General features: G+C 29.2%; 1 protein-coding gene across 2 annotated transcripts in view; it reads left to right on the top strand.

The window, feature by feature from the left end:
* Nucleotides 1-12,059: 12,059 nt before the first annotated feature.
* The window catches only part of Pp2A-29B (Protein phosphatase PP2A regulatory subunit A), a 53,294-nt gene continuing 39,724 nt past the window's right edge, over nucleotides 12,060-25,629 (top strand). For both annotated transcript variants that reach the window (XR_012756722.1, XM_075368472.1), the window contains exons 1-5: nucleotides 12,060-12,383; nucleotides 19,435-19,626; nucleotides 21,599-21,818; nucleotides 23,144-23,304; nucleotides 24,159-24,586. Coding sequence is in view for 1 of the 2 variants with exons in the window: in XM_075368472.1 (XP_075224587.1) it covers nucleotides 12,300-12,383; nucleotides 19,435-19,626; nucleotides 21,599-21,818; nucleotides 23,144-23,304; nucleotides 24,159-24,586 (1,085 nt within the window). In the remaining variant the exon portion in view is untranslated. The remainder of the gene's footprint in view (nucleotides 12,384-19,434; nucleotides 19,627-21,598; nucleotides 21,819-23,143; nucleotides 23,305-24,158; nucleotides 24,587-25,629) is intronic.

The following is a 25,629-nucleotide window of genomic DNA, read 5'->3' as shown; positions in this document are numbered from 1 at the left end:
GTATTTTTTAATTGTTTTTATCAAGCACTTATATGAAATCTCTGATTTTAAGCAAGATGTTTTCATTCAGTTTCCTTTTTAATCTTTTGTTTTTGCTTTCCCGTAAATTCAGCAGATGATTATTCCATTTCAGCATTTTATGAACTGAATAGAAGCACTGATTTTACATGCTAGTACTTAAAAAATTATTCATTGCTGTATCAATAACTGCTAGATGTTTTGTATTTTTCTTTATTCATATTAATCTAAAGTTACGTTGTAAAATATATAATCAATCGATTTGATTTATATTAATTTTGAAAAAAAAAAGATTGGACTTTGTTTTTAGTGTATTTTCAATTGCTAAAAATTCTTGAATGTAATGTATTTCTTGAGATTATATGCACATTTTATGATATGAAGTTAATAAAAATGTTAAAGTTGATTTTTCATGTAAATTTGGTAACTTATTCACCATTTAGACATTTCATGAAATCTATAGTAATTGAAATTTAGACTGTAACATTAGCACTAATTAAAGCTTTAATCCTAGAAGTAGTGATTAATTTGCTGCTAATTTTTTTTTTTTGGTCTATCTATGGACTATTTTAAGATAATCTGTTCCAGCATTTTTTCATCTTTTGAATCACATAATTTGTTTTAATTTCTTTCACTTTTTTTCGGTCCAGTTCTTTCTGCAACCATCTTTTTGTATTTTTTGAAAACTCATGATGCATATTAACTTTCTAAAAAGATCCCCAACTTTTTCTGCAACTTCACCTCTCTAATTTATTTTTGTTTTTATTCTTCCAGTAGAGAAGTGTTAATTTTTTTTAGTATACTACGGATTACTTATTCTAAAGATGTAATCAAAGAAACAGTCTGGCTCCTTAGGAGAAGTTTTCACATGTTTTATAAATTTCTGTATTACATTTTGGAATTCTGATATTATTTTTAATATTGGGCCAAGTATTTTCTTGCATTTTAAAAGAGATGCATTCTTGCATCTCTAAATGCATTTGAACATTTAGAGTGAAACATTCTGTTACACATAAACTTTCTGTTCTTATTTCAGTATTATGCTGTCTGATTTTAGTATTGATGTAGAGTGGCCTTTTCTTGCAAATAATATATGTTAGTCTAAAAGCACTTCCTATTTTATTAGCTCTCATTATATTCTTCTTTCTATCTTTTCTATTTGGTTATATTATTTCGTCCAGATACTTAAATTTTTCCACTTTCTTATTAGAGCCATAGCCCGTTTTGAGTTTTTGGGGAATTTTTTTGTTAGACATGTATGCAATCTTTTCAGAATGATCTTTAGGCCTGCATGTTCAGTTCATTCGAAATAGTTATTTAATTGTTTCTTTATCATTAGAGATGGCAATATCATCTGCAAAGCCGAATGTTTTACTGAGATTTTGTCTTTCCCTCTTCCTATTTTAAATGACGAAGGATGAGAGGCCATCATCTTGTCTAAATCCTGTTTTTCTAAGAGTTTTCCCATAAATTTTACTTTGAGATGATGTCTGTTTATGCTTTTTTTATTTAAATTTAATAATTTATCGTTGATTCTGTATTCTTTTAGAATGTTAAATAAAGTTTGTTTATCCACTGAATCATAAGCCTTCATAAAATCTGGAAATGTGCTGCTATTTATCAGTAGAAATATTAAATAAAATTTTAATATTTTCCTTCTAATACTTTGCATGTATGGGGACATCCCAGCCCCCATACTGGAACATCTTGTGACGATTCCGGTCATCACACCCCTCCCCTCGTTCCTAGCCCTGATGGGCATGTATGGGAACATAAAATGTTTTAATTGATGAATTTAATCGTTTTTAGGGCCTGCTTGCCGTTAATCTCTTATAAAAAATTGCAATCCTGTTATCAGCCACTGTTGATTGTTAGATCTGTCATCTGTTAAATTTTTTACAGATTTGGTGGATTGCCTGCTCTAACATCAAAAAGGATCACTAATGGTTTTGCAATTTTGAAACACTTCCCAACAGTTGTTCTTTGCCATCTTTTAGTAAGTTACCTCATCATACGCTGAAACATCTCATAATAATAATTATACATAAGCCTTTAGTTATAGACTGTAACATGGGTATTACAGTGTATCATTTATTTGCGATTCCTACCAGGTTATTATATTCATTTACTTTATAAAATATGTGGGTTTATAAAGCTTATGTTTTTCACTTGGTCATCTACCTGATTATTTTGACAAAATATAAAGAAAAGATTCCATTCTGTATACTTTTATTGTTCAATGTATAATTTGTGTTGCTACCGTAATGAATTACTTTGTGGGATACGTTATTCATTTCAAATTCTTTATCATTAAATTGCTCAAATTCTTATAAATCTTTAGTGGCATTGAGTGATTTGGATAATGGAATTATATCACGGAACAGCTGCTATCCCATAATAGATAAGGTTAATATGACTCATTATCTCAAAAATTGGCATTTCATTAAATCTTATGTCATATGATGTGTCCTTTTAAGTTTTAATTTTAAAATAGAACTGTTTTTGGAGGTATTATTTATGGAATATGGTCCTTGTCTGGTTGCTATGAATTACCTTGACATTTGAAGTATATTTTATCATACAATGTTTATATTTAATTTCATAAAAAAACATTGTGAAGAATGGTAGTTGCTATTATTAAATGAAATAATGGTCTGTCCATCATTATTGATATATTTAGACAATAAAATGGTTATTAAAAAAAAAAAAAAAACTCTATTACTAATTGTACACGTATACAAGAATAATTATGAAAGATGAACAGAAAAATAATTAAACAAAATTTTCTTAAAAGAAAGAAATTTTTTCAGTATATAGTAAGTTAGCCAGCAACGTGAAATTTAATATTACTTCTATATTTTATTTTGTATTTTGGTGCTTGTTAGTATTAACAAAATTGAGGCCATTAATGTCATTATCTTGTATAGATTTCATAGGCATTCAACTACCAACATAAATTGTAGAAGTAATATTAAATTTGACATTGCTAACTTACTGTATCCTGAAAGAATTCCTACAAGAAAAGAAAGTAGAACTTGTTTAACTATATTTTTTTATAATTTTTCAGTATTATTCTATGTAGATGTGTACAATTAGCAGCTTGTATTCAATATTTTTTACTAGTATTAATTTATTAATAGTATTAATTTATTTTTACTAGTATAATATTTTTTACTAGTATTCAATATATTAGTCATGATACTGGTATAAGTTTTTTTTAGAAATGTGCTATTTAAATAGAAATTTGGATGTTAGTGAATAATATGCATGCATGTGCTAGATGCAATGCTTTCTTGCTTTCTTTTGCTTAGTACTTTTTTGTTTATATCTCTAGAATAATACATTTTTTTTAAAAATCACAAAGGCAAAAGTGTTGCAAGAACTACAAAGAGAACAAACAAACATACATTACATTTAAATACAATGCCACTCTTCCTATGGGGATAATCTGGTAAAAAGCTTTTGAGATGGAAAGTAATCCTTAATGTACCTAGGGGAATGTTATTAAGAAGTTAAGGATGGACTATTCTGTAAGGTAAATATGTCTGCCTTAAAAACATTTTACTAGATTATCTAAAGGTAACTTTATCTGGAATATCAGTATTTGAAATTTTTGCTTCATGTCATCTCATTGCAAAAGCAAACGGTTACCAAATATAACAAAATAGGAATGCAAGTAAAACATCGCTTGTATTTGTCAGGGAATACATTAGGGTCTGTGTTTTTAATCTTAAAATATATTACACACTTAGAAATGTAGAAACTTGGAAAAGTATTGTAAATTGTAGATATGCAATGGATTTCATCAGGTGTTCAGAATAACAGTCCACCTGAATGTCCTCTTCATTATTTAGTTTAAAGAAATAGATCCAGAATGATCTAATTAAAATAATTAATGATGTTATGAATGGTAAAACTAGATTAGAAATTATACTGTCAGTTTAGTACATTTAAGAATACAAAACATCATGCATGAATCAAATTAGAGTAATTTTTTAATGTTATATAAAAGTTATGACTTTAATTGCATGAGAAAGAAACAGCTGTGAATTTTTTTGGTGATTATATTTAAAGCACTATAAACACAGAGGATAGATGTAAAACAATTTGTTAATTAAGACATGATGGTGCTTAAAAAATTACTTGTAGGTAGGAGTAAAAAATTGGGATAATCATGTCCCCACCTACTGTTACTGCCTTCAAATGAAATTTCTTAGATCAAAATTCCTTCTCTAGCTTTCTTTGCTTACACATTAATTGTCTACAATTTTTTTTTAAGAAAGTCCTCTTGGTACTTTGTTTTATAACCTTAAAAGGGGTTAAATCATAATAACCTTGTATACTTTTTGAGCATTATAAAATATTTACGAGTATCTTGCTTAATAAAACAGTATATATAATGTAATGATTTCTTACTGATTCAGTGAACAAGGTACTTCATTAACTGTACTGGTTGAGCTTCTTGTAACCTAAAATTTGTTTTTAAAAAAAAATGTTTTACATTGATTCCCTTTTTTATTGTGCTTGCCACTTTCAGAAAACACAGTGACTTCTGAAACTGGAAAAGAATAGTTTTAGATAAATGACTTGAAGTTCTTGGTTTTCAAATATTCAAATAAAATCGCAGAATGAGGATTTTCCCCAGCTGCTAATTATGAATTGCCAAATGAAAAAAAAATATTGAATATGAAAATGCATTTACTATTTTAAAAATATGCTGAAACATTAACAATTTTTCAGTGAAGCTTAACTGTTGGTGGAGTGTCCTGTATGTATGGCTAACAGTGAGGAACATAAGTGGTTTGAAAAAGAAAATAAAAAAATGAAATACTTTTAAACTACCATATGATGGATAATAAATAGTCTAATGTTGAGAACTTTTTATAGAACTTATGTTATGCAAAAATTTCATCTTTAACCATCTGTTTTTTACCTGACATAATAAATGTTTATCTAAATTTAAATTCATTGTTAGGGAATTTGATTATTTATTTCCTAATATTTAAAATGGTTTAAATCAGACTCTTGACATATGTAGTAGATTTGAGTTTATACAGATGTTAATGTCTGTGAAACAGCATTCCCAAATTTCCATGAGGAATAATTAAACTGTTAGGATTTGATACTTTAAATGAAATGATTACAGAAATTTCTCATTTTTGACAGGAACAGCAACGTAAGAATTATGTGATTACCAGTAAGTATCAACAGAAATGTACATCACCAAAAAGATGTTGCTCATTATTTCTTGAAAAACCTTTGTAAAATTGTTAAAAATATTGTGAATTTTTGGTTCCTGTTTAAATGTGAATGTATTATTTGAGGCTGGCCAAGGTACTAGTTTTTATTTTACATCGTATATGAAGAAAAATTATTATTTCTGATAAGGTACTCCAATATAGTACTCTTAAGGTAATTAAGAGACGATAGATTTATTGTCCTTTATATTTCAGTATAGGAGTATATTTAAATAAAGGTGTGTTCTTGGTACTAATTTCATAGCATAATTATTTCAGTGATCTATATTCTGTTTTTATATTGTTTAACCACAGCAGAAAACTAAGATAAATACTTCTTGATGGTTGAGAGCACTTGTTTTGGCCTACTTTAGGAAAAAGAAAAACATATTAACAAAACAGTATTCATTTAATTAGATGAGTTGTACAAGGTATGCTATATACATATAAATATTTTATTTCAGATATTATTTGTTAAAATTGGTGTTAATAATAATTTATAATATAAAATAAAGCTTTTTCCCCTGTATTTCGTATTTGAATTAAGTATGTTAAATAAATTTTAGTTATGGAATCAAATAGATAATAATGATTACATAGGCCTACACACAATTCTGAAGAATTAACAATTAAACAATTGTTTTATTTATTCTAAAGAAATGTATTATAATTTTTGTTTTGTTAAATAATTTAATAGATATTAAAATTTGTGTATAGAAAAATAAATAAATTAGTAATTCATACATTTTAATTTATTAATATTTATAATATATTTCATTAATTATATTGTTGTTTATATTATATACAAGTGATGTGTTTTTCAAACATGAATCATTTGAAACACTATTGTAACATTAAATTTGTAGAATATTGTTTTAGAAAAAAGTTATTATTGTAGTGCTCAAATTGTTTTATCTTTTATTTAATTGTGATTGTTTTATGTTGCTAGTGAATAAAATATTGTTTTTTTTCCTGAAAATATATTTTGATCAATTTCTTTATTTCCCTTTATGCTCTTAGGTATTTCTGTTTCACTTTTTAAATACCTTTCTGTTATTAGACAGCCATTTGACATATAGAAAGAATTTCCTTCTGTTATGCATTTCACATATTATTTCACTAAAATTTTGCCCCGTCCAAGTGTTGGAGAAACAGATTATAATACTGTAGAACATATGAATGTATATACATTGAACTCTCTGTTTTTTGGATGCTTGGCCATCTTGAAATGTTAATTTAATTCTATTTATATTTGAAGTAGCAAAATTCCATTTATTATCTATTCTGTTTACACTTTTTTTTTATTACATTTTAATCTTCAACAGAGTGTGGTTGATGAACTGTTAATAATTATTTGGATATTTCCTTGATTATTTTAATTTCAGGGATGTGCAACGATTTAGACTTTATTTTATAGAAAAAGCAAGTTGTTGAAGCATACTTTACAACTGTTCTATCTAAAATCATTGATTAGTAATGTTCTGCTCTCATCTAGATAAGATAACCTGTTCTTGAAGGATAAATGGTCATCCACTACCTGGGAAGACTTGAAGAATCCTTTGGGTTGGATTATTCATAATTTTTCATAACCTGTTTTGGTAGATTACCCCTTTCTTATTATTGACCCCCTTTTCTTAATTGTTATTTCCTTGCCCTCTAATGCATCACTGGGGTAGAAACCTGATGTCTAGCCTTTGACCTGATGTTATTTGGGTATGTACTAGTAATGTGGGGACCTGCAGATAATTGATATTTATGTGATTTACAAGGTATCTCTGTTAGAAATTAAAAAAACCAGTACCTCCAGCTGAGGTGTTTATTAGACAAGTCCTCTTACTTTCTCTTAATTTGTATTTCCATAAATTGTATTAGAATATATTTCTCTGCATTGTAAAATAATCTTGAAACTGTTATGATGTTTATACATTGGAGAAACAAAGAAAACTTCATAATGAATAAATTACTTATAAAAATTATATTAATTTTCTCTTCTAATGCAATCTGTCAGTCATTGACATAAATGTGAGGTACAGAGTTGTCATCTTGTTAATATGGATATTATTCTTCATTTCTTTTTAAATCACTATAGCCATCTTCATTGTCAGGATTTTCCTCTAATGTTTCAGGAGGAACTGGAAGAAGTAACTTTTCACTGTGGAATACGTCTTATGGCTTAAAGAAGAATAAAGTATGCAATGGATTTGTTGAATTTAAGTTTGATGCCTTTGATTTTTGTTTTAAAAATAACATTCTTGAGTTGATCCTTAGGTTCTCTCCATACCATAGGAACACCGAAAGGCATATGTTGCAGCTTCCCGCTTAGAAAGTTACTCGTGAATTAGAGCAGATATGAGGGGTCCAAGTCTTGTTTAGCTACCCCAAAAAGAGTTCATAAGATTTTTTTAACCAAAAGAGTAATATTTCTTCATACAGATGTGAAAGTTAATTCACCCACACAGAGAAAATTGCTTGGATGATTTTTATGCAACTACGAGAAATGTTTATAGTAATTATTAACACTATATAAAAAAAACAATATGTGTGAAGCATAACAAAAATAATATATGTTTATAAAAGAAAAAGTAGGATTAAATAAAAGACCAAACTCCTCGTGGTAATATTCACCTGAAAGTCAGAACAAAACTGACTATCTTGTCTGGATTATTCCATAGTAAAAATAGATATTGAAATGACTATATTGATTATAATGTCGTCAATAAAAGATTTATTATTTCATAGAAGTAATAAGTCATAGTAAACTATGACTACTTTGTAATACCATATATTGGTCACTCCAAATTATTTTACTCTTGATCAATTAATAAACATCTTGATATTTTCTTTATTAATAAACATTGAGTCACAACAAATCTTTACAAGTGTCAGTCTTATAGAGAAAATAAATCATTATAAAATTTTCATTTTTTGTGGGACGTTATAAAAAAATGAACCCCTTAGAACAAATTTTGAGATATTTAGATTCAGCATCAAAAGATATATGAGTAAACTAAAAGAATGAAACAAAGCTCTTGTAGACCATTGTTATCCTTATATAAATTTACTTATATTTATTATTTATAATAATATTATCAGTACAGGTGGCAGAGATGCTTTTATATTTCTAGTTGGCAGGGTTACAGAAATATTTTTCCAACTGAGTTAATAATTCATTTGTCATAAAAAGACTAGCTTTGTCTAAAAAGTTAACATTAGAATACCTACACTGCGTGACATTGAATGAGATTCTGATAGTCGATGTAGAAAGATTTCAGTAGGAGATTCGTGATTTTCCATAAGTATATAATTATATCCAAAATTTGGATATGATATAATATAATAAATAAATAACTTAACCACCAAACATGGTAAGAAAAAACTAAAATCAAACAGTAAGAAAAAACCTAAAAAATTAAACTAAAACTTGAGAGCCTGTTTATATGTGTATTACTATAAACAGTTTCAACTAGTTTGAAATTACATAGTTCAGAAATGGGTTCTGTGTTAGTCAGTCAATATTCTAAAAAAAATGCAAAATTTAGATTCGGAAGGAAATACAGTAAGTATCGTTTATAGTGACTGTATATAATGACATATCGGATATAGTGATGAAAAATTTGTCTCTCGGTTGGTTTGCTACGCTGTTAATACATAAATACAGTATGCATATTGTTTATAAGTACATCGGTTGTAGTGACATATCGGTTACTATGACTTAATTTTTCTACTGCAATGCAATATTTTATCGCTTATAATGACGGACGGAAGTGACTCGTCACTAACGTAGTATATCTACATTATAGCTACAGAAATATTTTGACGGTTAAAATGAGTCTCCTTTTCCTTTTTACCGGCATGTGTATTGTAGTTCTTGTTTTTCTTATCTAATTCATGTACCAATTTATTGGAAACTGAAGCAGCTACATTCAGTTGTTATTAATCTTTCGCTGTGAGCGTATAATATCGTGCGGGTACAGTATTTTATTTTACGTATCCTGTGTAATTCGTTTTATAGTAATTTATTTATGAAAAACATTCACGGTAGAGGAAAAGTCGCATATTATCTGGCGGTTAGAGAATGGCGATACTAATGACACTGCCCAAGAATTAGGCGTAGGTCATTTGACAATATCGGTGATATGGAAGATCTGTGGAACAATTTTGAAACAAATTCTATGAAATAAAAAAATAAAAATTACGGCCTAGTCAACATAATGATGTAGATCAAGCGCTGTTAAAATGATTTATATACCAGAGGGCTAGTGATATCCCAATTAGCGGCCCTATATTGCAAACTAAGGCAAACGATTTTTCTGAAAAAATTCGGTAAACAGTGAAAAAACGGATACAACGGTTTCGTCAGCGACACGATACTGTGTTGAGGAGAATAAGCGGCGAGGCTGCAGCAGCTCCAACCGGTGTGTCAGAAAAATGGCTAGAAACCATTCGGCCAAAATTAAAAGAGGGCTATTCAGACGAAAAATCTATAATGCTGATGAATCCGGTCTCTCTTTGAAACTGACGCCAGAAAGAACGCTTCGGTTTAAAGGCGAAACGTGTTCGGGGGGAAAATTATAAAAAAAAATAACTAGAAGACGAACAGCACTAATTGCTATAAATATGACTGGAACTGACAGAAAAAACTTCTGGTTGTAGGGAAAAATGCTGAACCCCGATGTTTTAAAAATTTGAAATCCCATCCTGTTATGTACGAAAGTAACAAGAAAGCTTGGATGCCAAGTGATATCTTTACGAAAATGGGACCATGAATTAAAGGTTGAAAATGACAAAATACTGCTGCTCATTAACAACTGTCCGGCTCATCCACACGTTGAGAATCTGTCGTGTACAAAGTTAGTGTTCTTACCACCGAAAACAACGCAATCTTACAACCCTTAGATCAAATCGGTAAAAATCCACTACAAAAAATACCTAATTTTACAAATTATACAGGATTTAGATTAAAAAAAAGGAAACACAAATAACTATTCTGGATGCTATAATTATGTTAGAAAGATCATGGAATGAGGTTTCTCCGCTAACTGAAAAAAATTGCTTTCGACATGCAGGATTTTTACCACAGCTAGCGAAGTTACTGATGTCGTATGCGAAGAAGAATCATTAACGGAATGGGGCAATAGTCTGCAAGACCAGTCGTTGTCAAAGGCATTTTTTGAAGGTTATCAAGAGGTTACAAAGATTTAGAAACGCATGGAACTGATAATGATGGCTTCAATACTAGCAGAAATAGACGGGGACGTAGGTAATGACAACGAAGATACCGATAGCTACAACGATGAAGACATCAACCTGCTTAATCTTCCAGAAGTTTTAGCGGCAATGAAAATCATTTGCCGGTTACTCAGTTTTACAGAAATTGCTAATTAAGAAACAAAGAGTGTTTGTTTTGATTTAGAAAAGAACCTTCAAATAGTTTTGATTTAGAACCTTCAAATACTGTATTACAATTCGAAATGTTTGAAACTAAGCAAAATAACAGACTTTTTGCAGAGAAAGTAATTTAACAAATTGTTCTCTCTTATTTAGTTTACTGTATTTGTATTTATAATTGCATATTTTTGTTTTTTAATATTATTTTAATACGGAAATAAATTATTATTTTTAATGATTATTGCTTTCCGTATTACAATAGCCGTGTAGATGGCATATTAAAGTAGTAGTATCATTTACTTAAACATCGGTTATAATGAGCTAAAATCGTCTGTTCCTTGTATATCACTATAAACGATATTTACTGCATTATCAACTTTGGTTTCATTTCTTAGGCATTAAATATTTATATAGGAAATTTTAATGTTGTTATAATCAGTTTGATATTTTAAGAAGATTAGGATCTACTTTACTACTGATTTTTTTTTAAGTTAGAATTTATAGTATTTTTATGAAAAGAGTTAATTATTATAAAGGTATACTATGATCAAAGGTATGTGAATAGAAAGGAGATAATAGAGATTAGTGCAACTGTAAGTTTTTAATGATATTTTTTGAGCTTTTCATAATTACAGATTCATTTTTGAGTGTAAAATTATTAGTATTATAAAGTGTAAAATTATTTGTAAAATTATTAGTACGTGGTATACCTCTAATTTTATCATATTCCAAAATTAAATCTATTATTTTTTATATTATTGTCAAAGTTAGTGTGAATAGTTCTGGTAAGTGGGTATAAATGATAATAATTCTTTACTGTAATTAACTATGATGTATTAGTGTATACTAGTATAAAATTAATAAGTATATATTTTAGTAAACATAATATTCATTGTTTTCAACAAGTATTTATATGATCGTGTACTTCATAAAACAAATTAATTGCACCATAACTCTTTTAGTTAGATAGTAATGACTAATATTTATAAAGAGATTGTGTGATTAATAACTTTTAAAATTACGCCATTTGAACAATCAATTCAGAATTACCTAAGGAGAGGGCGTATATTCATCACACGAACGGCCATATTGATATTTTGCATTGAAAACGAAATTATGTATTTAATGAAAATTAAAATACCATTTTAAATAAAAGAATTAAAAAAAAAATAAACAAGGATATAGTCATAACTAAACAATTATATACAACGAAACTATAAGTGCAAATTGTTTGCTTTGAAGTGTTTAAATTTCACAAATCAAAGTAACTGTGAGTGAATTTAATACATAATCTAAAGTAAGAAGTTATTCAGAGATAACTCTTCTTATTCATTGGGCAGCGCATAACAAGATACGATTTGCTAAAATTTATAAACATAAAAAATAAACATCTTTTTTATTACAAAATTTACTAAAGGTGATGATCTCTCAGTGGCCGTGTAAACATTAACCACGGAATTAATGAAATAGTTGTTCGGTTTTTCTAATTTTATTTGTGTTGTTTTAAGATAACTGTACTTAACTTTCAGGGTCCAAATAAAAAAGTTAGCTGAAAACGTTTTATGTTTTTAGACAGAAGAAAATATAATTACTAACACTTATATTTTCTTCTGTATTCTTACATTTATGATAGCCTTGCAGTGTTAGGTTGTCAAAATGGCTGCGCGCGATTCTACAGCGGATGATTCTCTGTATCCCATTGCCGTATTAATCGACGAATTGAAAAATGATGATGTTCAGGTAATACTTGGATCAAATTAATTTAAATATAATTAATTAAATGTATTCAATCATTTAGTTTGAGCTGTTTATAGTTCATTGTTTGCAGTGTGCACTATTCTCTTTGTGGTTCCTAGTTTTAACGAATTTTATAGATGTAAAATTTATTTATATACAACTTTTATTTTCCATCTAAATTTTGTTTTTACTCGGTTTTTTTTGAGCTGGTAGTAAATGTTATACTCGGCTGGTTCATTTCACTACGTTTCTGTGCATTCCTACTGTTCCTGGAATGTCGATTCTTGCTTTTCTCTTGCATTGAGTAATAAAAGTATTTATGTTTTGTGTGTAACTTTCCTGTTATGTACATTCATTTTTATCTGAAGTAAATATTAAAAATTTGTGCAAATAATTCATTACAGTCACGTATTAGTGAGTCTTAAAATTTATTTTATTTAGGTGATAGAAGTTTAACTAGTTTATATAGCAGTCATCACTGTTTAATTAAAGTAATATTTTCTATTAAAAAAATTCAATCACTTGATTTAAAAAAAGTGCAACACTTAGGAAAAGTATTTATTTTTAAGCTAAGATTGATAATGATTAAAATGTAATCTGAGTTGTGGAATGATAGTTGAAATTTAATTTTTAAAAGTGTGGCCTATATGATAAAATTACTTAAAATTTTAGCATTTTAACATTTATAGAAAGTTGTATCTGGACTTTATTTTAATTATATTAATAAATTACTTTTATCTGTAGCATATTAATTTTACTTTTATTTTACGATTGATTGAGCCAAGAGTGTTTCACTGCAGGCAATACCTTTGTATTTGTTGGCACTGATTTTAATTTTATTTAGGTCCTGTAAAATTTCATATTACAGTTTATGAGACTGTTAATGTTCACAATGTATGACTAAGAAATTCCTCCAGTGGATGGCTAGATTAATTGTCTTAAGTGAAGTAACCTAAAAGTTATTTGTATCTTTATTGTTAATAAGTCTGTAATGTTCGTATATTATTGTATGGAAAATCTGTGATTATGTTCATAGTATACCTGAAATATTTGGAAATTTATTTATTTATCTATCAGTCGATAAACTGATAGATTAATCATTCCAGTTGAACAAAAATTGTTAATTTTTATAATATATATATATATATATATATATATAGTTAATAAATGTATTTGTATGAAGTCATCAGTGAATGTTTAATTTACACCTGAATGCTTGAATGGAAATAGCAAAAAAATCATAAATACTACACCATTTATACTTTGATGTCTCCTTTTTAATATAACAATAACCTAAATTTGTTGTGTTCTTCAGACATAATTGGTTTATTTCTGAAGTAATTATAATATTTTTATAAAGTAATACTTAAATCTTTAATTTTTTGTTAAAATCAATATTAAATTTATTAGAATCACTTTCTACAAAAATAGGTTGCTATTTGCATATAACATTATTTGTGTTCTATTAAATTAAATTCAAGAATCCTCATAATATCTAATTTGAAAGTAATTTTGTAATGTTTTATGTGCCATTGCTAGTGAAGCGAACAATTTTGTACGGCTTATTTTTTATTTTATCACTTTATAGAGAAATTTGTTCAGTATATTCTTATAATAAAGGAGTGGGTAATTGTATAAAATTGATTCACCTCAAATTTTGATGAAATTTGGAATAAACCTTATTTAGGGGCCCAAGTTATTTGTTAAAATTGAAATTATTTGTTGGAAATGCCTTTCAACAAGTTATACATCCCTCGTAAGTTACACACTAAAACTGTGTAATTCAAAAAATTATGTAATTCAGCACTCTAAAAGTGTAATTACATTATTTTTGGATTAAATAATTTTTTTAACCTCTGGGACCATCGTTAGGTATTGCTTCAAAGGATGAGATTAATGACAATTTTTGTAGTGCATGAAATGCCATGCTGACTGGGATTTGGACCCGGGACCTCCAGATGAAAGTCAAAGATACTATCACTCGTGCCATGGAGGCCGGCTGGACTAAAATAATTGGTTATTGTTTATAATTATGGACTCAGCCTAACAAGTGGCCTATTTATTATTTAAAGTCAATTAGAGAAGGTTAGCAAATGAAGTGAACATTAGGTTATATAAATATTGTACAGAGTTCAGTACACAGAAGGGTCAGTCCATATCAAATCAACCAATGATGGTTGCTGGCAAAATCATTTTATTTTTTTAACAAAGTTTGTACTATATTCAGAGTTGAAAACAGGTATTCATTAATTTTTTTTAGATGTTCATTTTTTTGGGCGGCCATCTTGTATTGGTGCATCAGCCCATTTTAAACACTAGCTTTCTTGGTTTAAAAAGATATTCAGTTCAAACATAAACCATGTTCAAGAACATAAAATTTACATTTCTGTCAATATAAAATTTATATTTAGGCCTACTCAATTTAAGTAAACAAAAAAATTGTAATGTTAATATTTTCAAACTAAAAACCTTTTAAAATTAAAAATGTTAAAGATAAAACTAAAACTAACCCTCAATTTTTTTTTTTGGATGCAGTCTTATAGTATACTACTTCCCTAAAAGGTTTCATACTTCAAATATTGACATTTTTCTAAACTCAGGTATTTTCAGTCTGAAATATCTCAGAAGGGCACACTTAAAAAAAACAAAATTTTCAGGAAACTTTCTTTCATTGGGTTGTAATGAGTGTTTAAAATTTCATCACTGAGACTTTTAGTTTTTCAGTTACATATTTTTAAATGTAGCTAAAATTTCAGGAAGTGCTGATATTAAGCGCAGATATTACATGGATTGTAGTAAAAAATCTAAAAAAACACGGATCATTTTTATTTACACATTATTTTACTTTTGCTGTTTACAATCTTAAAAGAAAAGACACAGTGTGTATTGTCATTTTATAGCTGCTCTTAAGAAATCATCATAAAAAGTCGGCCAGTTTTTTTTTACACAATTTTTCACTTTGTTGAAACTACGACCTGTTATATTTGTGAATATGGCATAAGTTTCCATAATACCTTACTGATTAGAACCCACACTTTGTCTTTTTTAGAGGCTTGGAAAGAGGTTCTTGGATCATGTGGATGAAGTGATTAAAGAGGTTGTTGTTTTCCTCCATTTTTTTACTCAGTTTTCCCGATCCATGATTTATTGTCATAAATTCATGCTACTGGTGGTACTGAAGTGGTGCAATCAGTAAATTTTTCTGATCTTAGTATACATAACATCCGATCTGTGTCTGACTTAGAGGTACAAATCTGTGATACGACCTTGTGTTTGGTATTCGTATGCAACTATCGAACCTTTTCTATAATTTCATGCTGTTTGATTGAACTTCTTCTGATGTTACATAGATAAAATTTATGCTTGGCACATTATCAAGACAAAATCTGTACATATCTTCAGCTGTTAAAATTTGATTGCTGTATGGTCACTGCAAGCTAGCCTTGGTCAGAACTCTTTTTGTGGAGCTACCAATTCAATCACAAGCGTTCTTGCCATGTGAGGAAGCAAAAACACTCCACTGAACTTCTAGATTAAATTCAGTCTTGTGTGACAGATGTTGCTAAAGTTTTTTTTTTGTTTTTGTATTGACTTGGCCCCATCACCAAAATAGATATTTTTTTTACTTCTGGGGCTACTTTCTTAACTTCTTCTACTAAGTATTTTTGAAAAGTGTGTACAGTAGCGGTGTTGTGCTCCAAGTTGTCTCTAATAACACGCAAGTTCTTGCAGTAAGTCTTGTATTCATCTTTTTTCTGTTGTAAAACACATACGGATGTAAGGTTGCTTGTGGATTGACCAATGAAAACTTTGAATTTCATCTTGTAGGACAGATATGAAGTTCTCGGTAAAATCACATGACGTTATACAACATCTTTTGATAAATTTTCCTTGAGTTCTTTCAAGTATTTTGATTATGATTTTGAAATGAAGTGATGACGTTTCTTTAATGTTAACAGCCTTCCAACTAGGACCTCAGAAAAATTATCAATATGCATAACCCGAGTTATTAGCTTGATCAGTACTAACCCACTGCATAAAAGTAAGGTCATCAGGAAGATCGTCATCTTCATCCCTTAAAAGCTGAAGAAGAAATCTTTTCGTGGGCAAAACTGATTATTATTGAGCATACACTCGCTATTTTGACTCATAAACCAGTAAATCAATTAAGTTTTTGTAATCTGTATTCATTTTTGCCCCTGCAAGCATAAGTTTAACATTTTGGTGATACAGGTAACACACACCACTTAGGCCTTAAGGAGCAAAAAGCTGACCTACCAGTTTTATGATCAGGATATTTTTAAAACTAACAAATAACTCATTCAAAGAAAACAATATTAGTCGTTTCTCTTTGTAATCTTTGTGACCCGATACACATTCTTTTTTTCCAGGGCACAATTGACTATTGTCATCATCTTCGTAAAACTTAATCATGTCACTAACAACTTTGTCACTTAATTTGTTGCCATCCTTCATTTTTAAATCTGGCAACACACTTTGAGTTTTCAGTAAGTTCAGTAATTACCATACTTGATAGTCTGTTGGACTATAAGAGCTTGGTAAAAGACTAATGATCTTTATTTTTTCATATTTTTTCGCTAATTTACATTTTTCTTCTAACTGTTCAATCTTATTTGTTCAATCTTTATCTTTTCTGTTCTAACTCATTGAAAGAAGCCAATCTTATTTTGACATATGAACTTATTTTTTCGTTTTAGTTTTTACTACTGTTTTGACGTTTTCTTATACTCAGTTGTATTATTTTGAATGCAGGGGACAGATTCAATGATTTGCAAATTGTGTCTACTGCATTTAAACTACTACCTTCACCAATGAAGGATTCTTCAATGTCTCTTTCTGGTTGGTAATCTGTCAGTGTTACTTGTCTTTTCTTCTATAGCTACACAAAAAACTTATTTATTACATGTAGAACAGCGATTTACCAGGGATTAAATTAACGGGAACACTGCTTTTTTTTTGTAAATGCTCAAGAAATATTTCTCTTAAACCTCTTCGTATAGGCTTTTTTGTGAATACTTAAAGGATCACTACAGTTTCTTAAAAAAAAAAATGATTTTAGTTATTAAGGTACTTAATTTCATGGTAGTTACAAAAATAATTTCTAGTTCACCTCGTAGTCAAAGTTCCAATAATAATTGTTCGCTTTCCCTCAAATCACTTTATTTATATATTTCCTTAGAAAAAGACTGGTAATCAGATATATATGACACAACTCACCAGTTGCACTCCATAATAATAAAAAATGTCACAATCTGAAAAACAAAACATTAATATTTCACACATTAACTTCACAACAGTTGATTGGACAGTAATGATAAAAAGCAGCTATAAATCCTTAAGGTGGCCAGAACCATGGTCTCCACCCTAATTGTGTGGTGGGAAGTCTACTTGTCCAGACCTGAATGCATTAGCAGTAGTGGGGAGTCTTACAAGTTCAGATCTGAATGCAGCTACTTGATACTGTACAGCTAGCAATCACTGCATTCAGGGTCTGAAGTTGTAGACTCCCCACATCACTGCTAATGCATTCAGGTGTGGGCGCATGTGCTCTCTCTCTCCAGATAGTGAACTGTAAGTTAACAAAAAATTGTTTAATATTACTTATATGTTATTTAGATTTTTACTTCCTGAAATTTTAACTATATTTAAAAATTTATAACTAAAAAACCAATAAAGTTTCAGTGATGAAATTTTAAACATTGCAACCCAATGAAAGAATGTTTATTGAAAACATTGGATTTTTAAGTTTGTTCCTTCTGAGATATTTCAGATTGAAAATACCCGATTTTAGAAAAATTTCAGTATTTGAAGATCCATTAAAAAAAAGGGTGTAACTCTTAAGGTCTGAAACCTTTTAGGGAAATAGTGTACTGTAAAGACTATATCCAGAAAAAAAATTAGGGTTAGTTTTAGTTTTACCTTTAGTTTTAAATTAAAAATAATTTTAAAAGAGAAGGTTTTTAGGATAAAATTATTAACATTTACCATTTTGTTTGTTTGTTTATTTATAGTTAAGTAGGCCTAAATATATACTGGACAGAAAATATTGTGCATTTTATGTTCTTTAACATGGTTTTTGTTTTAACTTAATATTTTTAAAAACCAAGGAGCTACATTGTCTAACACAAACCTCTGTAAAACGAAAAATGGGCTGATGCACCAATTCAAGATGGCCGCTCAAAAAATTTAACAAAAAACTTAAGTCCTAAATAAGGTATATTTAAAATTTTATTAAAAATGGAGGAGAGTCCATAATTGCATACAATCACTTGCTACATTCTCAGCAGATTCGCTGATCATAATGTTCGCTATATTTATAGTAGCAGCTGGTAGAATAGTTGTGCAATTATACAGAACTTCTTAAATTTTGCAATTCTGTTGTGCTACCTTGTAAGATGCTAGCAAAGCATTGCTTATTATTGATGTCTGCTTATAAAAACTATCCTTTTGTTGACTTTGTTGGTCCTCTTGTTGTAAACTCTTAAGCTTCCTGCTAAAGTAGTCATGTGATTTACTAACTACACCAATATCAACTTATTTGATAGTGTGCAATCTGGTGCAAGAAATCTTATAGACAGAATAAATTAAAACCATGTGGACTTACATTTATTTATAAACAAGGGCAAAGTACTAGAAAATTTTAAAAACTATTACAAGAATTGAGAGACTAATGTTGTGTCATCTAGTAACCATTTACAGAGGCTTCCACAAACTGTAAATAAGTGGTTTGCCAGCTTTGCTAGATATCACATTCTTTGACATTGAATTGAAAATGAAAATAAAATTATGGAAATTGTATAATTTGTGGCACCCCTGTGAGGAAGTCATGGCACAGGAACCACTGACTTGGATTTTTTTTTAAGAATTGGATTAACTTTTTACTTTCCCAATACTTAATTCGTTTACTTTACGACCGATTGGTAAAACAATTTTTTTGTGTGTTTTAAGAAATTTTAAAAAGCTATATAAATAACATATGTTACAACATATCTTTTATGGAGTTTATTTTAAAACTATATGATTTACTTTTCAGTTGAGACTTAATTCCATCAAGAAGTTATCTACTATTGCTCTTGCACTTGGTGTTGAAAGGACACGTAGTGAGCTGATTCCTTTTTTAACTGAAACTATTTATGATGAAGATGAAGTACTGCTTGCCCTTGCTGAACAGCTAGGGCAGTTTACAACTCTAGTTGGTGGACCAGAATATGTTGACTGTTTGTTGGTTTGTATTGAAATTAATTAATTTTTTTATTTCCTTTGTATAACACACACAAAATTAATATTAACCACCATTTCCCATCAAAAATTGTAAGAACATGTACATTGTATTTTTAAGTGCTTTCATGAGCTTGTCAATGTTCAAATTTTAAAATTAAATATTTTAAAAATTATCTGTAAAATATTTAACATGAAACTTCCTGTGTGGAATCTTGTGGTTTAATATAAATTAAATTAACTTAACTTAAAATAATTGACTATATTAATGGTATAAAAAGTTATAGAATATGCTTGAAAAATTAATTAAATAAATACCAATACATTCATTTCAGATATTGTTTGACTGGTATTTTTTATTTTAACATGGTAGGCAATATTTTATATAGAGTTAACTTTTATAACACGCTTTCTTAACATTCTGATCATAATTTTTTATTGTAACTTGATAATATACTAAATTAAGTTATTTTGAAACGTGATACTTGTATTGTAATTGGTGTCCTTAACATTTCCTTTCCCTCATATTTTGAAGTATCTAGACAATGTATTTCTGTTATTAATTATATTTTAACTGTATCTTGAGTTGTTTTTTTTTTAAGAAATAAGGGATTAAAGAAAATATACTGTTGCTTAAATTCATATGGGTATATTAGAATCAATATTTGTTAATCGTGGGATAAATTTTGCTTAAAACATGTTAAACTGTTACATTATTAGTTTTTCACACTATTCTAGATTTTGATTTAATCTAGGACTTTTTTTTTTTGAAAGTTCTCTTTGATATTTGCTTCAGTGATTCTGAAAGAATGTACATGTCCTTGTACATTGACATATAAGGTCCATGTACTATATGAAAAATGTTCAGTCATTGGCATTTCCTTTTATTTGGTAAAACTTTGGAAATTCCTCTTCTATCTTAATATAAGCTAATTTTTAAAAATTTATTTATTAAAGTTTTATTTTGTTGCAAAATTACAGTATAACTTGAGATCATAAAAGATTGCTAATTTTTTATCTAGAAGTTTTTTTTTATTTTGGTTTTTAAATTAAAAATTACTAATGAAATGTGGTTTTATATAAGTCTGCTAGAAATTAAAGTTTGAGCCCTTTAATTTTGTATTAATGATTTTTTTCCAGTCTTGTCATTTTTAAACTGCTTTGATTCAAGCATGTGTAGCTTTTTATTTTCCTGTGAGCTTAGTACACCAGGTGGGTGGTCAGAAGTTTAATTCTTGATTCAGTAGAAGAGCTGTGGACTGAAATAAAGCGTTTTGACACAAACCCAATCCTGTGTTTTTTCTTCTCCCCCTACCTTATTATTATTTTCCAGATACCATTAACCCCTATGTTTCTCTTGCTAATCTTACTCGTCCATTCTTTTAACTACCTCAATCTACCTAGCATTGTTTTTACAGTCTTTCTCAAACATCTCAATTTTTATATCATTCTATACTGCTTCATTTCTATTATGATTGAACCTTGTCTTAAGCAGTCATATTTCTGAAGAATCACTTTTCCATTAACTGTAACTTACTCTCCTGTTGCCCACACTTCAACTCCATTTACTACTTCATTGAGAAAGATTACTATTGTTATTGTTCATTATCATTCTTATTTCGTTGATCTAGCCCGTAGTTATCAGTCATACAGTCAAATAATGTCTTGGGTCATAATAGGTTAGGATCTGGTCATTGATAATATTGGGGGCTTAAAGTACAGTTGATGTCTTATGTTTGCCATCTGCTTCCTTGGCCTCGTTTTCCCTGCTGCTTCCCAGCTAAGCTGGAAGGGAGCCTCCAGCGTGGCAGACTCTTGGCTTATCAGCTGAAGGCAAATCCACATAATTCTATTTAGTTATAGTTTAGTTATATATAGTTCTATTTAGTTGTAAGTAGGAATGATTTGTTATTTTGTATTGCCAGTCAGTTGTATAATCTTTATTCTTTTATAGAGAGGTGTTTTATTATGTATTCCAGCCTCCTTTGGAATCGTTAGCCACAGTTGAAGAGACTGTAGTAAGAGACAAGGCAGTTGAGTCATTAAGATTAATTAGTGCTCAGCATAATTCAAATGACTTAGAATTACATTTTGTGCCGTTGGTACAGCGACTTGCTGCTGGAGATTGGTTTACATCTCGTACATCAGCATGTGGATTGTTTTCTGTCTGTTATCCACGTGTAAGCGCCAGTTTCAAAGGTAAATATTGTATAATTTACCACTTTATTTAATTTTGTTTTTGTATAAAGTTGAAACATACATGCATTATATTTAAAGAGTGCTCTGCCAAAAATTTCTTTTAACCTGGATTTTTTAAATAACTTTTGTCACTAGTTAAATAAGGAGAAAAAAGTGTAGCGATTAGCTATCACTGCAGTTTTACCTTGTGAAAGGGTAACGTTGTTGTGTTTTACTTTTACTCTTTTACTTTTAATTTAGGTAAATTCTATTTTATTGTTTCCTCAGTTTTGTGTTCTGCCTACTATTTACTGTTAGTTTTTAATTAATATATATTATTAATTATGTCTAATTACTTAATTGTGTTACATTTGAATACATTCTGATCTGGTACCTTTGAGGGCCATCAACTTCAGATATCCAGGTGATTTCCATTAGAACATAATTATAAATAATTAATCTCTGTTAGACCAATTTTTCTTGATAAATCCTTATTTCAAGACTTGGCATGAAATTTCAAGTTGCATGGTTGCTGTAGGTTTTGACCTGTTGGAATATTACTTGGGTGAGAGTATTTTTTATTCTTTTATGTTTTATTTTTTGATTATATGATAGTGAATTCACGACCATATGGGTTGTATAATTCCCTTCTTAATTTGCATTTCTGCAAGATACAAAGTTAACTCTTATAGAATTCCTCCTTAACTTGACTTTTCTTTTGTACTAAGGTATTCTGTTTTGCCAGTTGTAAAATTTGACGTAGAATTATTGAGGCTTAGTTATCTTTAGTTTATAAATTGGCTTCTGCTGTTGAAATTTTGTTTGTTTGTGTCCTTCAGTTTCAGTGCATGACGTACTAATTATTGTGGAAGCAGGTTGCAAGAGTTCCAGTTTCTTGTCTTTAGATTTGAGGACTATCAGCTGGCTTTGTTAAGTACATTCCTTAGCTGCCAGTTTGGATTTGTTTGCAACTCCTGGTGCGGAAAGAAGAGTCCTTGTACAGTTCCATGTAAAGTAAACAAGTTGTTGCCCTGCTGACCGTAATTAAAAAATTTCCATCTTATCAGCTGTTAGAAGTGTTAACAAGATGCCGCAGATAAAACCAGGCTAGTGGCTGATCAATTTCTTATAGCAAGCATCCAAACATAGAAGAGTAAAGAATAAGGAAAAGAGATGGAAAGAATTGCCAGTCAACTCTCAAAGGAACTGCCTTTGATGATGTATTAGGATTATTTGCCATTTTCCCCTGTAAACTTATGATCACTATATTATGAAATGTATGATTTCTATAAAATTTATCTAGCACATTACTAAAAATCCTTTAACATTGTAATACTGATTTTCAGCGGACTTGAGGAACCATTTTCGCAACCTTTGTCAAGATGACACTCCTATGGTAAGGAGGGCAGCGGCCTGTAAACTTGGTGAATTTGCTAAAGTTGTAGAAGTTGAGTACCTGAAGTCTGACCTCATCCCAATGTTTGTTAATTTGGCACAAGATGAACAGGTTAGTTGTGCTTTCAATTTTGAAATGGCAGTTTTTCTGGTTAACTTTTAGGGTAGAATTTTAAAAAAACTATTTTTTATTAATTTTATTTGTAACAAATAGTATTTGTCGTTATGTCTATGTGCTTATTTGATGCCTGGTTACACAAGAATTCTTGGAACTGTTCTCAAATAATTAACTGATAACAGATCATTAAAGATTTTAGTTAGTTAGATTATTAAAGATTTTCCTGATCAGACCACATTTATATCAGTAACAGAATGGTGATTTAGGTGTATACCTTTTTATTAATTTTTTGGTGCACATTAAGAGTACTGAACTGTAATTTATTGTTTAGTTAAGTTATAGACAGTCTGAAAATTGTCTTTAAGTTTGTTTTTAGTTTTACAACTCATAATTTTTATAAACATTTGTGTTCTTTAACTGTTTACACTTTGTGACTATTTTAAGGCAGTGATTATGAATACTTAAATCTAGTTATTATTGTTTAGTAATGTGAAATTTGTTGAAGCATATTCCTAATTTTAAGGGTAGATTATAATTTGCTTTAAATATGTTTTTATATGGAAAAATGATTTTTTATAGTATTTGATATCTGAAATCAATCTTTAAGAAAAGTATGATGAATGCATTAAAGATCTTTGATCTTGCATTGTGACATTTATATTGCAATTTTGCTAATTGCAGTTATTATTTTTTTTATTAATTTCATTAATGCTTTTCTACAAACTATTGTTTTAATACCAGGGAATTACTTTTAGGGTGCTACATGAGATCTTTTTTGTCATTTATTATACATATAGATGTTAATTGAAAATAGTGAAAGTAAGATGCATTTTAAATGTTTTATGTAGGACTCTGTCAGACTGTTAGCAGTGGAAGCATGTGTCAGTATTGCAACACTTTTACAGCAGGAGGATGTTGAACAGCTGGTTATGCCCACCTTACGTCAATGTACCATTGATTCATCATGGCGTGTGCGTTACATGGTTGCAGACAAGTTTACAGAACTACAGAAAGCTGTTGGACCAGAGATAACAAAATCTGATCTAGTACCTGCATTTCAATCGCTTCTTAAGGACTCAGAAGCAGAAGTAAGAGCTGCTGCAGCACACAAAGTCCGTGACTTTTGTCAAAATTTGGACACTTATCAAAAAGAAGCACTTATAATGAACAACATTCTGCCATGCGTTAAGGAACTAGTTGCTGATCCCAATCAACATGTGAAGTCAGCATTAGCATCTGTTATTATGGGATTGAGTCCAATTCTTGGAAAGCACAAGTAAGTATCTAGTAAAGTAGTGTCTAGTTGAAAGTGAAATCAATTTTATTGTCTTGTATTTTTTGTTAGTTTTTTTTTTTATTAATTGTAACTTTTAATATTATTGTTCTGGTGAGTAGTATGATTTCACATTGGCATGTTAAAACTATTTTTTCAATAGGGTCCATCCATAAATTGCATCATGTAAATATAATTGCTCAGTTGGTGATGTTAGGGGTATGTAATGATTTTTGTATGTACCACCCAGGATTGAGGCATTTTTTATATAAATTTGTGGATGTGTGGAGAATGTTAAAATTTAGCATACATAAAGATAGATCAATATGTTTATATTATTAATAATAATTACTCTTACATTTTTGATTTTAATCAAAATTTCCTTATATTCTCAGGCAGAAATCTCAACAAAATCGCTAAAGTTTTAGAACAGAAAAAATAAAGCACTAAGTAGGAAAGTAATTTTTTAAAATAATTCTGCTACTAAGATGCAGTTTGCTAGATTATACATCATATTCTTTTATTTATTCATTGTTATCAAGTAATGGTATTTAACATGGTGGCAGTGACTGGAGATAAATCAGGATCTCCAGGTCATATATAGGCAGAACCTCCCATCAGATTATTCATTATTCTAAGGCTTTGTAGTTCCCAGCATCCTCAACATGGGCTTAACAGTACTACATCTCTAGAACTATATAAACAAAAATTGGTAAAGTGTACGAAAAAAGTGAAAAATAAAAGTGTGGTGCTGGACGGATTATGTGAAGATAATGGAGAGAAAAACTGAAGTACAAACAACTACCCTCTACAGGTAGTACAAGGCTCCTTTCAGGTAGCAGGCATCCAACCTTCCAACAAATCCCCAGGAGATTAGTTATGAGTTAAAATACAGTAGCATGCAAGTAAATCTTAAAACAGGAAATATTTTATTTATGTTGTGGCTATATTGCTGGAGCATACCAATTTTTTAATTTGCTGTGCAGTGTAACTTTATTGTTCATGTGTCATTTTTGTTCATCAGCAATTTTCATGTATAAATGGTA

This window comes from Lycorma delicatula, chromosome 6, assembly GCF_047948215.1.
Source record: "Lycorma delicatula isolate Av1 chromosome 6, ASM4794821v1, whole genome shotgun sequence".
NCBI classification, from domain to species: Eukaryota; Metazoa; Arthropoda; class Insecta; order Hemiptera; family Fulgoridae; genus Lycorma; species Lycorma delicatula.
This window is presented reverse-complemented; position numbering and strand designations above follow the sequence as displayed.